This window comes from Glycine soja, chromosome 13, assembly GCF_004193775.1.
Source record: "Glycine soja cultivar W05 chromosome 13, ASM419377v2, whole genome shotgun sequence".
Classification (NCBI taxonomy): domain Eukaryota; kingdom Viridiplantae; phylum Streptophyta; class Magnoliopsida; order Fabales; family Fabaceae; genus Glycine; species Glycine soja.
The window spans coordinates 15,548,890-15,563,484 of NC_041014.1; the positions used below are offsets into that span (position 1 = coordinate 15,548,890).

Below are 14,595 nucleotides of genomic sequence, written 5' to 3' on the forward strand. Positions count from 1 at the left end.
TATTTTCTTTAATTCAGGTTATTTCTCAAAAAATAAAAGACTAATTTCTCGAAGTATATAAATTTATTTAAAAAAAGCTAATTTTTTCTAACATTTTTTTATATAGAATAATATTTTTAATAAATATTTTTTTACACACATCAATTTTCTGATCAGTAAGACGATTTAATTCAATTGATTGATAAAATGCTGTTTTTTCTTATGAATAAAAAAATAATCAAATTTTGTATCATAATTATAGAACATAATTATACGTCATATTTATCTTTTTCAAGTTTCATCACATTACTAGATGTTTGGATTGGCCTATCCTATCCGGATGTGAAACCAAACACATACTACACCACTTTTTCTCACTAATACAAATATATGATAGATTAACTAAAATTAACCACCACTTCCTCTCAATGCTATGCTATCCACATAATCCTAAGGACTTGTCCATAAACATAGGACCCACCTAAAATTAACTGCAGAAAACAATGTCCTAGTTCCTAATCTCAAGGTCAAACAGTCACCGCACGTTTCTCTCTCCTCCCTCTCTCTCACACACACATAGTTTCTCTCTCCCTCCTCTCTAACCCAACACAGTTTTGACTCACAAAAGGTTTTCATATTTTTCTTTCCTTTATTTTATTTTTTCCATAATTTTCCGGAAATAGAAAACACAATTTCTCTCTCATTCTTTCTTTCTCTCTCTCTGTTGGGTGTGTCTCTGTTTCTCTCTCACTGTTGTTGTTGTTGTTGATCCATTGAAGAGGAACTTGAGAAGCGAGAAGAAAGTTGAATCCTTTGGGGTGAAATCGGATAACCCAATTGGCTGAAACCTCCAATGCGGTGTTGGAGGAGACCCTCCTTGAAGAAGGAACATCGCGGATCTGATGATGGTGGGGACATGGGTGATGAAGATGGTTTCAGGTGGTTGTAGGGTTGTTGTGGGGGGCAACGATCTGGTGGTGGTGCGGCAGCATAGACGACGATGCAGCTTCACTTCTCGCCTAGCATGAGAAGCATCACGATATCGAGCAACAATGGGTTTATTGACTTGATGAAGATCAAGGTCGCAGCTTGCCACATTTCCTATCGAACCCTCTTCCACACCATCCTCATCCTTGCTTTTTTGTTGCCCTTTGTCTTCATACTCACTGCTCTTGTTACCCTTGAAGGTGTCAACAAGTGCTCCTCATTTGGTACTCTTTTTTTTTTTTCTTCTTCCAATCATTCCGTTATTTATTCATTTGGTTACATTGTGTACGTATTTTTTTTGTATTTGGTCTTTAATTGAGTCTAATGATTTCGTGTGATGCATGTAGTCAACCTCACATGTTATGGTGAGATTATTGATAAGGCTTTTATTTATTCATTTGGTTACATTGTGTATTTATATTTGTATTTCTTCTTTAACCGAACCTAACGGTATTATGTGATCCGTGTAGCTGACCTTACCTGGTGGGATATCTTATAAGGCTTTTGTTGTTGTTGTGTGGAAATGCTAAGATTTTGAATAAATTGGATTGTCGTGTTTTTGCTTGTTTATAACTGGTAAGGCTTTTATTTATTCATTTGGTTGGTTACATTGTGTATGTATTTGTATTTCTTCTTTAACCAAATCTTAACGGTATTGTGTGATCCATGTAGCCGACCTCACCTGATGGGATATCTGATAAGGCTTCTACTGTTGTTGTTGTGTGGATATGTTTGGATTTTGGATAAATTGGATTGGCATGTGTTTGTTTGTTTATTTATTGTTCTAGGATGGGTCTTGATTTGAATTTTGGGGTAAAAACTATGTTCATGTGTTAGGGGGTCGGAATTGTTGTATTGCAATTGCAATCATAGATTTTTCCCCATATGGTTTTCCAAGTTTTTCTTTTTCTAGCTAAGCTAGGATTTGCCTTCATTTCAGGATCTCAAGTGTGACTGGCCAATTTAAGTGTTTCATGATAATTTGTTGCATAGCTTGACTGCACTTGAACTCTGGATTAGTGATGATGATGATGATGATGCTTTCTGACATGCATTGCTGAAATTTGTGCCCTGTTGTGTTGATTCTTTCCTGTGACAAATTGTTACGTGCTTTTGCATTTTAGCACTGGAAAACTATTTGTGTTTTCATAAGACATAAAATAATAAGGCCCTGGCTAGTGCTTGTGTTCTTTGAGGTCCTTGTCCTTATAAAGCTGGCTTCTACTTGTATCAGTTGTTGATGAAAGTTTTGATATATCTTTTTCTATCATTTTGAAACATAATCTCATGTGTTTGTGTCTTTCTTTCATTTACCCATATTCTGAAAGTCAATTGCTTTGTACATATTAATATTATGTCTCACCTTTTGTCTATTTTTGATCCTTGATTGGTTTTTTCGCTCCAGATTGTTTAGGTAGGCGGTTGGGACCAAAGCTTCTTGGTAGGGTTGATGATCCAGCGGTAAATAATTTTTATGTTACTTCAAATAGATATCTGATTACGTCATATCTACTCAAGTTTTGATTAATTAACTATTATCTGAACCTTTCTCGTGATGATTGTGATGTTGCAGCAGAGACTAGTTAGAGATCTTTACAATATTCTTAACGAAGTAAAGACTGGGGAAATTCCATCTGCTCTAGAGCTGCCAGATTCATTTGATCAACTGGTTTCTGATATGAAGAACAATCAATATGATGCGAAAACGTTTGCATTCATGTTAAGGGGAATGGTAAGTTTCTTGTTACGCCTGCATAAAGTATCACTATCATGAACTTCATTATTAATTGGTATTAAGTAAGGATTGTCTGAAATTGAATTCTGTTGATGTTTTTAATGTTTAGTTATATCATGTGACTTAGATTGAAAATACACATTTTAGGCATTACTGAAATTTGAGTATCAAAAGGTTGAGGTTGGGATAACTGATGTGCTATATATGATTGGTGGCTAAAATTTTTTACAATAACAACACATATACTGTATGCTGATACAATGATTCAGCTGATGGCATCTCTATATTTTCTTCCTTTTTGTATATTTATTTACACCTGCAAGCTGATGGTGAATTCTAGTTCTGAGATTTAGCTTGTCTAAAGTAAGAGGGATAAACATAGAGTATAAAGTGCAGTTATAGCAATTGATTAGAAAATCAGTGGTTAAGATTGTCTAACTATTAAATATAACTGTATTTTATCCCCTAAACTGTAACCTCTCACTTTAGAGGAGCTAAATCTCTACTTGTGTACCGTGTTTTAGTAGCATTTATACTGGCTGTTATGCATCGTATCATATTCATATGACCTTTTTGCTTGTATCATTATTATAATGCTTAGGGTCTATCTTTAATGGCTTTTTGTTTGCAACTATGATTTATTACATGAAAAAAATGTTTCAGCTTAAATTCATTTTTTTTATTGAATTGAGGCATTTAAAAGGATTTTTTGAAATTATTTAATCTGTTTCCTTAGTTTTGTTCCTTATTTACCTGTAACATTAAAGTTTAACTCTGCTGCGTATTTTTTTTAGGCAATCTCATAATGAAGTCAATCAGGAACACTCTAAGATTATGTAGATTGCTTTTACCAAGATATAGTTGGTCAACATCTACTGTGAAATTCAATTATGCAAAGTATCATGATTGTGTTTACTTTCAGTCTTCCATTATTTGAATTTTAGGAAACTGGAGATACTTTTTTATCTGCCATACAACAAATAGTACTGTTTTATTATGGTAGTGTTAGTTTATTATATACCTATTTTGAAATTTAAAAGGAAGGACAAACAATCATAAGTCATTATATAAATAAGAAAATAATTAGATTACATATTGGATGATTTGGCCAAATGAAAATTTGCTTCTTCCTCAAAGTGGTTTTTTGGAATTGTGACTAAAAGGTGCAAATTTTGTAGCATGGCTAAACAGGCATGTACCATGGTGGTTGCACTTATCTTAAATTTCAGGTTGTTTATATAATTCAGGAAGCCTGAAGAAATCTTTTACTCTTTTAAATAAAAAGTGTAATGAATTGTATGAAGTTGACAAATGATAATCATAAATTTCAGCAATTAGAAATGCAATGTTCTTTCCTCAAATTGCTCATATTTTGCTTATCTTTTAGCCTTTATCTGTTTACTTCTACTTGATACTTACATATTGTGATTCGGATTAAAGCATATCTTGAAATCGTTTTATTTTTACATTATTATATTACTTTTTGGTTTGTTTGTCACAAGAGATCTTTCTCTTTTCCTTTTCTTGCACTTGATTCTCAGTTTTATGTTCACTATTTATCTGCTGTAAGCAGTAACTTTTGTGGTCTTCATACTCTTGTCACAAATAAATAGTGAGTACTGAGTAGTAGTGTAGTACTTTGCATCATTGTTGTTTTCATCTTGATTTTGATTTACAACCTAATTAGTTATTCATGGATGATAACCACTGGTTTATGCTAGGAGTTTGAGAAATTTGTGTGTATATGCAAGACTATTGTGTATGGCTCGGTGTATACTTGTTCATATCATTTGTTTATTGTTATTATTATTATTATCCCATAGCATTGTCATATTTATCATGTTTCAATAGTGTTGCTATATGATAATTATATTGGTCTGTTACATTGCAATGTTTTTTTGAACAGATGCAGAAATTTGAGAGAGAAATCAGAGAATCTAAATTTTCAGAGCTGATGAATAAACACTTTGCAGCAAGTTCAGTCCCTAAAGGGATTCATTGTCTGTCTTTGCGATTGACTGATGAATATTCGTCAAATGCCAATGCACGCAAACAACTGCCTCCTCCAGAGTTACTACCTACACTGTCTGACAACTCTTACCATCATTTTATTGTTTCAACTGATAACATCTTGGCTGCTTCTGTAGTTGTTACTTCTACTGTGCAGTCATCTCAGAAACCTGAGAATATAGTCTTCCATGTCATCACCGACAAAAAAACTTATGCTGGTATGCACTCATGGTTTGCACTAAATCCAGTCACTCCTGCTATAGTTGAAGTCAGAGGCATTCACCAATTTGACTGGTTGACGAGAGAAAATGTTCCAGTACTTGAAGCTGTAGAAAATCAAAATGGGATCAGGAATTACTACCATGGGAATCATTTTACTGGAACCAATCTCAGTGATACCAATCCATATAAATTTGCCTCAAAATTGCAGGCAAGAAGTCCAAAGTATATATCTTTGCTCAACCATCTCCGCATTTACATACCTGAGGTAAGTTGGATTCAACAATTATACTCTTTCTGTCTTTCCTCTCTCTCTCTCTCTCTCTCTACATATATATATATATATATATATATATATATATATATATATATATTGTTGAAATTGAAACTTTTGAGATCATATTTCACAAAAAACTGGAAATAATGCATTTTATTAGGTTTGGCAAAGAATCTTACATTGTATGTGATTTTTATTTTTGTTGTTATATAGTGAATGAATTAACCTTGAAATGAATGATTGACCTAAGAACTTAGAACATGGCTTCTATACTGGCTCACTCCAAGTTGAATATGTATCTGTAAGGTCTGCATTTTAAGCTCATAAAAGCTTCTGAACTGAATTTGTTGTGGCAAAAGGGGCTTGTAATTACTGTATCTCTGAATTCTCACTAATTATAATAATTAAAGAGAACATTAAAGCTATCTGTTAAAACATGCAGAATTATGTTGAACTATTTCAAGTAAAATGCTTGGCCCAAATTAATAAAAGAAACATATGGCATGAAATGAGTGGAGGTATGCTTCCCCCCGTGACTGCAGGTATTGATGCTGCTGCAAATAGATAATTGTAACTTATGGAATACTTGCATTGCTTTCATTAGCATTTAGCACTTATATACCAATTTTATATGAGCCAATTTGAGCACATGAACATTTTATGTTGGAGAAATTGATAAGATGTTTTTTCCTAAATACATTTAGCACTTATATAGCAATTGTAACTTCTCTTATTTATGCTGAATGTATTTATGTTTGCATTATGTGCATTGAACAGCTTTTCCCAAACCTTGACAAGGTGGTTTTTCTGGATGATGATGTTGTGGTTCAACGTGACTTGTCTCCACTCTGGGAAATTGATATGAATGGAAAAGTTAATGGAGCTGTGGAAACTTGCAGAGGGGACGATCAGTGGGTAATGTCTAAGCATTTTAGGAACTACTTCAATTTTTCCCATCCTCTTGTTGCACAACATTTGGATCCTGATGAGTGTGCTTGGGCTTATGGGATGAATGTATTTGATCTGCGTGCATGGAGAACAACAAACATAAGAGAGACATATCATACCTGGCTGAAAGAGGTAAAGTCATATATACTCAAATAATAAAATCCATAAATTTAAACTTCTAGCAAATTCTGAATTTTAAACTATTGATGTGGTACTGATTCAAATGTTTACCCTCTTGCATACATATATGCATATGTATCTTGAATAAACCATCAATTTTGTCCTCAATTTATTACCCTCTCTCCCAAGTAATCCCTAAAGTAATAAAATTAATCCCTGAAATATTGAATATCCATCACTTTAATCCTTAAGTTGGTGGATTTCAGTAAAGTTTAAGGACCAGTTTGACAGGTTTTTAATATTAGAGGGACTTGACACTATTTCTATTGCTTCCAAGACTGCCTAAATAGTAAGTATTTTATTACTTTGGGGACTGCTTAGGAAAAAGAGTAATACTTCAAAAGGATAAAAGTGGTGGTTTGCTCTCTCTACATGTGTGAGTGTGTGTGTGAGAGTGTGTGTATACATGCATGTGTGTGTATTAGGTGCTAATATGACAACAGATGTGACCTTTAGTTTCTTATGTTCTGTGACAGAATCTAAGGTCAAACCTGACGATGTGGAAGCTTGGAACCCTACCCCCTGCTTTGATTGCATTCAAAGGTCATGTTCACCCGATTGGCCCCTCTTGGCACATGCTTGGCTTGGGTTATCAGAACAAAACTGACATTGAGAGTGTGAGGAAGGCTGCTGTTATTCATTTCAATGGCCAGTCAAAACCGTGGTTGCAAATTGGCTTTGATCATCTTAGGCCATTTTGGAACAAGTATGTCAATTATACAAATGATTTTGTTAGGAACTGTCACATCTTGGATTCATAGTCTGCCATGAGATGCACTATGGTTTGAAACAACAGTGCATGCATACTACGAAAGGGACGAGTAAATACATGTTTCATCTAAATTTCTGCGGATTGAGAAGGCAATATAAAATTGGTTGAGGGCAAAGTGTGGGTGGAAAATTTGCTGCCACCCCGTAACATTTTTCCACACACAGTTACTATCCTGGCATGGCCTTGAGAATCAGTCTTGTGAGATACAAACACGTCCTATATTTTTGGTTGGTGAAAGGATATACTATTATTGGTCTTATGTGGAGCTACTATATCAAAAATTCTTTAGTGAACCTTGGAGAATAAACTGAATGCTGAAGATAAAAAAAGGGTCATGATCACACGCCTGTGTCATCAAACTAGTTTGTTGTTGAGAACACAAGTACTAGGACAGATAATTTGTGAGGTTCCCCCACTAGTGCAGTGTTTTCCTCCCATCATTTTTTAGTTTGTTAATTTTTGTTAGTACCAATTTTTACATTCACCCTGTCGGATTTGATATCATGATGGTGAATTCTAGGAGCATTAGTTCATGAGATTGCTTTGTTACAGGTCCGTTGAATTGAGGAACTGTCTGTAGATCTCTCTCTCTCTCTCTCTCTCTCTCTCTCTCTCTCTCTCTCTCTATATATATATATATATATATATATATATATATATATATATATATATATATTCGTTGTGTACGATCACCAGACATTGGAAATGTGCAGATAATTCTTTTTTTCCACTTATCCTTCTTGTAATTCCCTATAGCGATCATGTTCTTAATCTTTGCAACTCATGCATTCATAAAATTGAACTATAAAAAAAAGAGGCAACCAAACAAAGTAAATAGAATGAATAATATATATGCAGAGAATATAAAGATTTTTTATGATGTTCTCATATCAAATCACAAAAATAAATTGTCATGTTAAGTTTATTGAATTTTTTTTTATTGTCAAATACTTGTTACCTTAAAAGTTATATCAAGTATGATTTTTTTATTGGTTCATAGTGTAATTTTTTTTATATTAACAATACATATCAATTAAACTCAAATAAATACAAATTTTATGGTAATAGAAACCCTTTTTTTTAATTCGCCAAAAAAAAGAAACTTTTTTATTTTTCAGTTTTATTAGGACCAATGTTGAGGGAATAAAAGTGGAAGATTTAATTATGAAAGAAAGAATTTATTACATTTAAAATGCATAAGTTATTTATATTCAAGTTTTCTGACTTTCTTTGATGCTTGTCGTGATTTTAGTGCTTACGGAATTATTCTCATGTACCGACTCCTTTGTACTGAATAGACTTAATGTATATTTAGTTGTTAATATTTTGTATTCAATTTTTTAACTGAACTTGAGGATTTTAATCGCTTATTTTCTAATCATTGGACCATTGTCTATTCAGTTTGCCTTTTTTTACATTATCAGAATCTTCTAGCTTCTTTCTTGCACTGTCTTCTATTTTATTTATTTTCTCTTTATTTAATGACTCCTCTGTTTTCTTTTATCTTTTTTGGTAAAAAATTTCTATGATTTATATCTATTAGATTATCTATATGTTAGTAATAAAACAACGAGTAGCTGGTCCACGTGTCACCGCTATTCGTATCTTCCAATTTTTTATTTTTTCTGACATGTGTTAGCTTCCTCAATCTTCTATCAGCTCGCACACAATGTTCCTGCTGCATCCGGTGCTTCTTCATTCCACCCTTTTCCATTTCCAAATTTTAAAAAAATTTCAAATTCAAAAATCCAGTCTATAGTTTGGCTAGGTTCTAGGCTATGCCCATTCTATAGTCTGATATGATTGATTCACGTCGCCAAACTATTGTGACAGAGAGAGGCTGTGAAACATTGTGTAATATTGTGAATAGGTTTCGATTTCACTTCATTTCTGGATTCCATTTTTTGCATAAATCGCAAGCTTTCGATTTCACCTCATTTTTTGAATTCTAGTTGGATATACCGCAAGCTTCCGATTTTACCTCACTTCGACCTATATTGGTTGAAGAAGCTCACTTCAATTAGTAAAGTTCTTTCTCATTTTTGCATTTCAGTTGCATGTTCCGCAACCTAACCAAAATCCTGTATTTTCATTCTCCGATGTATAGAGGTTGTCCACTTGTGTTGCTTGAAGAAACTGACTTCATTTGGTAAGGTTCTTTGTATATATCTATTGATGCTCTTGGACCACATTCTTTTTTGGTTTGTTTCATTATTTTGTGTTGTTGCCTTTCTATTTGCAGTATCCTCTTCACTATCTTAGTGTTCATGTTGATGTCTTCGTTCCTTTTAAAAAATTCGTTTTATTTGCATGCTTGATGCTTTAATGGTTATCTATGTTAGTAGTTGATCATGGCACGTAAGCTGAACTCCATTATGGAAATCACTGCTCAAAAGGAGGCTTGGAAAGTAAGTGTGTGTGTGTGTGTGTGTGTGTGGATTATTCAAAGGACTGCAATGATTAACATTGAAATGATCTTGATGGATGAGAAGGTATAATATAAATTATTCATGTATATTGTCAAATAATTTCCACCTGATATCACAGTTTTTAATTTTAATATTTGCATAGGCTGATAAGATTGATGCTCAAATTAAAAATGTTGATCCTGGTAAGTGGAATGATGTTGTTAAAATGGGTAAGACATAGATGATACAAAATTTTGAAGTTGAAAAGAATATTGGACAATTTAGGCCAACAAAGCATGCCTTTAAATTGAACTTTGTCAATTCTACAAAAGTAAGAGAGCAAGATTTTCCAATGATACCAGAAATGGTGCATGATTTTACACTATTTGATGATGTTCTTATTGGCAGTGCCAATCCTGACTACTTAATAGGTATGTTTATTACTTACTTCTTATCCAGTCCACCCGTTGTCATGGATTCCAAAGTTAATAAACCTGAGCCTATGGGCAAATGTTATTAGGGAGTTAGTTGATGTATTGCAATGGAGCCTAGATGGAAAACCCAAAAAGGTGGTCTTCACTATGAAGGATAAGTGGTACTTTCTATCATTGTTATTTTAATGTTAAGTAGGAATATTTATAATGATCCACGTGATTGACTACAATTATGTTTTGTTTTTTAATTTAATAATAGTGGTATCATTGTCAATTGTACTCTATGGGAGGATTTTGCATTCCTACTGAAAGATTATTTGGACAAACATGAAAATGGACCAGTTATACTTCTACTTCATTTGGCAAAAATTAAGGAAGCACGAGTATGATTTATGTAGATAAATTCTAGATTATATTGTCATTGCCTTAATAATCATATTACATATGTAGGGGCTTATGTGGTGTCCATTCAAAATTCAATGTATGGTTCTAGACTATTTATCAATGAAGATTTGAAGGACATTAAAGATTATAAAAATGGGTAGTGATTATGAAACCAGACTTCTTTCTTCAATAAAAATGAAAATGAGTAGTGATTATCCTTTTTCTTACTCTATTGCATATTAGATCCGAGTCAGCTAAGCGTTGTGACTTGCAGTCAATGGTTGAGTCAAGTCTCTTATTCTTTCCAACCTACTTCAAAGGATAGATTTCTTTATAATGCTCAAGTTAAATCATTGAGTGAACTTTGTGAGTTGAAAAAGGTACATGTTAATGGTTGCCAGGATTGATTTTGATGATTGATTATCTTTCACAATTACCAATAATGTGATGTTAAAAGTTTTATATATTGTGTTTGCTAGGAATGTGTTTTTGTGACTGTTGTCACAATAACCAAGTTCTTAGTTGACAATGGTTGGATATATGAGAGTTGCCCAAAATGTAACAAGAAAGTGGAATTTGAGAAATTTCCATTCACCAGTCAATGTTGTGGAAATGAAAGTTCAACAACTGTGGCCAAGTTATGTGTTTAAACTTGTGTTTCTTATATTAGACATGTTATGTATATGTTTCCAATTCATGCGTCATTAAATGATTTATGATAACTTAAGTTAAATCATGCTATACTATATAGGTTTCAGTTGGAAGTGAGAGTTGGCCAACCAAATGAAACTACTAACTATACTTTATGGGATCGTGAGTGCAATGCACTCATTAAAGAAAGTGCAAGTGAGATTAAACAACAGATTATTAATGAGGTGTAAACTATAATCTAATAGCTTTAGTTGATCATCATAATCAGCTTGCAGTGTTTATATATTTGAATTTCAACTTCATGTTAACCCTTGGCAGCAAGGTGAATTTGATCCAAAAGACATTCCGAAGGCTATTGATATGATATTGGGCAAAAAATTAGCTTTTAGATTTAAGGCTATACCAAACAATACCCGATATTCTGTCACAAATCTCAGAGGATGAAGATCTAATTATGTTATTATTGAAGAGACTTCCTACATATGAGGTCAATATAATTAATAATCTTTATGGTTTGTAACATGACACTTATGAATCTAATTTTATTATTTTTTTAATATAGCTTGTTGGAATTAAGCCTAAAATGTCAAATTAGTCTATAAAGCATGGAGATGATATAGCCTACATTGTAAATTATGGTTTAATCTATGTTTATTAATACTTAACTTACAGTGAAGGTAACATCTATTGCATTTATATATTGCCACAACAGTAATCCTTATCAGCCAGTGAAGATTTTGATCCTGAATCATCCAAGTCAGTAACTCCTACAAAGAGAGAATTTCTTATCTCTAAATCTGAGTTGGAATCAGTACCATTTGAAGACCTGACATCAATTCAGTTATCCTGTTCGAAATTATCCAAGCATATCAAGTCTGAATAAAGCATGATTGGATAATAGGATTTTGAATCCTGCTTATTTTCTGGGTTGTTTAATGTTGCCTTTTGTGTGTTGTAATATCTCAATATTAATGGTGATGGTTCACCAAAACAAACTATTTTAGGTGGTGGTGTAATATGTTAACAATTATGTTCTATGTAGCATGCTTAATTTTTAAGATATAAGATATATTTTTTTACTATGAAATGTTGAGCTTTGGATGTGAGCTTATGTGTTTTCTCTCATGTATTCCACTTTTTAATGTAGCAGAGGTGCCTTCCTCATATACTGAAGTTGTTTTATGATCAAAAAGTGCTATAAATAGGTTAACACGTAAATGTTTAGGTAGTATAAATTGAAATTGAAACACCATTATTACGAGTCTTTCTTGGATTATAATATGACATATATAATATAACAAAGTCAATAAGATCATGAAGAACAAAACGTAAACGTAACAAGTGGCAGCCTCTTGACATATAAAACTCTTTTTCACAGTTTATAGATTATGGTCAAAGTGTTTGTCCGCGGTACATACATGAATATAATAATGTAAACAAACCAATTCTATTCGAATTGGTAATTGATATGCTAATATTTTACTAATTGGTTAACAATGACATACATCTCAAGAGCTTTTTTTTACAATAACAATCGTGTAGTTACGATGATAGACGTAATGGTTTAAGTTATAGTTGCAAACGAAGATCTTTTATCCAGATGGGTATAGATTGCACACAATTGTTAATAGTAGAGCCTACTAATTTTTATGCACACGAAATGACAGGTTAACACTCTGGGCATTACACAGTGTTTGGTCAAAGGAAATTCAATTGCAGAAAGAACAGAGCAAAGGTGATTTTCTCATACACTGCCAGTAATAGCAACTGATTTCATTACAAATCTAGGACACCTATGTTCATGATATGGTTCGGCTAAGGTGATGGCAATTTCAGGATACATGTTAATCCCAGTGAAGGCTATTGCTTCTTCTATTATTACCTGTTGGGTTGCAAAGGCTCAAGTCAATAAGATATGGAAAATAATTGACAACGTTAATGGAAGTGCAATTGGGAGGTTCAAAATGGTTTTGTTTGATAGTCAGGTATCAAGTTATTTTGTTTATATCTTATTTGAACAATACCTATGGAAAACTCTATTTGTGTCTTACACCAAGTTGAATTTTTATATGGAATAAAGGTGATCAAATTGAAACATCTATAAGAGAAGATATTTGGAATCTCCTTAGTTTAAATATGGAAGAAGAAAAGTTCTATTTCTTGCACAATGATAGTGTACTAAGGAACTATGCTCATTTACGCTTGGCAAATCATTAATATAAGCTTGAAAAAACAAGATTATCCTTTGTTGTTACGTCAATGGGGTCTGAAACATTGAGTTAACTATGTAGCCCGAAACTACTTCATTAGAAGTCATTACTGAATCATCTGACATTCCTACATATTGAATATGTATAGTAGTTGTGTTATTCTAATAGGATTTAGTTATAATGTTATGAGCAAGTTTGTGATAACATTTGTTGGGTATTTTATGTAATGAAGACATAGCTAGGTGGATTTCAACAATATCATTAGTGAAAAGCTTTCTAAAAAATGACACCACTATTCAAAGGATATTTGCTCACGTCACTGATGTGTATATGATGACCAATTGTGCTAATATAAATACATTTCCAAAGCAATCAGATTAACATCATATGTAGTTAACTGCAGGGTTATTAACAAATCTACAAGTTGTAATAGCTTCATGACATCTACTTTTTGCATAATTTGATAGAGCATATCATTTTTTTTATAACCATAACACTGCCAAACAGAAAATAGAGAGTTGGGCACATTGTTCTATTACCATTTGAAATTGCATTTTCAACAAATTATGATTGTTAATTGAATTGCATTTGCATTGTTCTGTTACCATTCTGTTTCAATTCATGGTATGCATAACTTTGGGCACATTGAACATGCAAAATAAGTGCGTGATGTACATGTTTATGTGTCGCTAAGAAGGAATTGGCTTTCATCATGACTGCTAATTGAATGTCAATTTTGTTATATCATTGTATAATAATCTACTTAAATAGTTATTTATGTGTCAACATTTTAACTCTATATGGTGTTCAGAATTCATGAACGAAGAGTATGAAAAGTGCTTTGAAATAGTCAACATCATGTTGAAGATCACAAGAACATCAAAGGAGATTTTGAACACTGTTAATGCCAAGGACCATGTCATCTTCATTTTGATTTAATTAACATATCATATTTCAATTATTTTGTACAACTGACCAACCAATTACATTCATTCTAATGGTTTACCTATTTCAAATGTAGACTTACAGTGAAGTTAGTAAGTCGTTTGCCCATGAGGTGAAAGGACATGCTTCGACGTTACTGGCATTTGGTTGACAAGAATGGAAATTTGCATATCGTTGTCTACAACCAAGATTTGGATAGTCCAACCATTGTATCAGGGTGGACAACACTGAGGGATTTCTATCAGCTGATCAGAGATCATCAAGTGACATTAACCCATTATGGGTTAAAGTTTATTCTTTCTGACCATATTCAAGACTAGAAGCTATCCAAAATTGTTCCCAAAATGATACTCATTATACCATCAAGTGTCAAACTTTATCACTTTCAACATGCTTTTCACTCAGTACAAAATTACCTGCAGCAGCAACCTGGTAAGTTACTTTCCCATTTACTTA

At 32.8% G+C, this 14,595-nt stretch overlaps 1 protein-coding gene and 1 long non-coding RNA gene across 4 annotated transcripts; both read left to right on the forward strand.

The window, feature by feature from the left end:
* The first annotated feature begins 456 nt into the window (after positions 1 to 456).
* Positions 457 to 7,707, forward strand: LOC114382544 (probable galacturonosyltransferase 13). Of its 3 annotated transcripts, XM_028342044.1 has the most exons (7): positions 457 to 607; positions 759 to 1,190; positions 2,372 to 2,427; positions 2,540 to 2,698; positions 4,608 to 5,198; positions 5,985 to 6,287; positions 6,812 to 7,707. In XM_028342044.1, the coding sequence occupies exons 2-7, from the start codon at positions 980 to 982 to the stop codon at positions 7,094 to 7,096; spliced, it is 1,605 nt and encodes a 534-aa protein (XP_028197845.1). In that variant the 5' UTR covers positions 457 to 607; positions 759 to 979; the 3' UTR covers positions 7,097 to 7,707. The 3 variants fall into 3 exon arrangements, with proteins under 3 accessions (XP_028197845.1, XP_028197843.1, XP_028197846.1); XM_028342042.1 differs by lacking the exon at positions 457 to 607 and having other exon boundaries at positions 617 to 1,190; XM_028342045.1 differs by lacking the exon at positions 457 to 607 and having other exon boundaries at positions 617 to 1,190; positions 2,543 to 2,698.
* Positions 7,708 to 8,750: 1,043 nt separating this feature from the next.
* Positions 8,751 to 12,071, forward strand: LOC114382093. Its single transcript, XR_003660177.1, has 2 exons — positions 8,751 to 8,977; positions 9,161 to 12,071. It is a non-coding gene; the product is annotated as an uncharacterized LOC114382093 (long non-coding RNA).
* Positions 12,072 to 14,595: the final 2,524 nt, after the last annotated feature.

Coding starts and splice junctions, on each gene's coding strand:
- LOC114382544 (XM_028342044.1), top strand. CDS start 980: ATGCAGCTTCACTTCTCGCCTAGCATGAGAAGCATCACGATATCGAGC. Junction 2,699..4,607: donor CATTCATGTTAAGGGGAATG/GTAAGTTTCTTG, acceptor TTTTTTGAACAG/ATGCAGAAATTTGAGAGAGA. Junction 5,199..5,984: donor TCCGCATTTACATACCTGAG/GTAAGTTGGATT, acceptor TGCATTGAACAG/CTTTTCCCAAACCTTGACAA.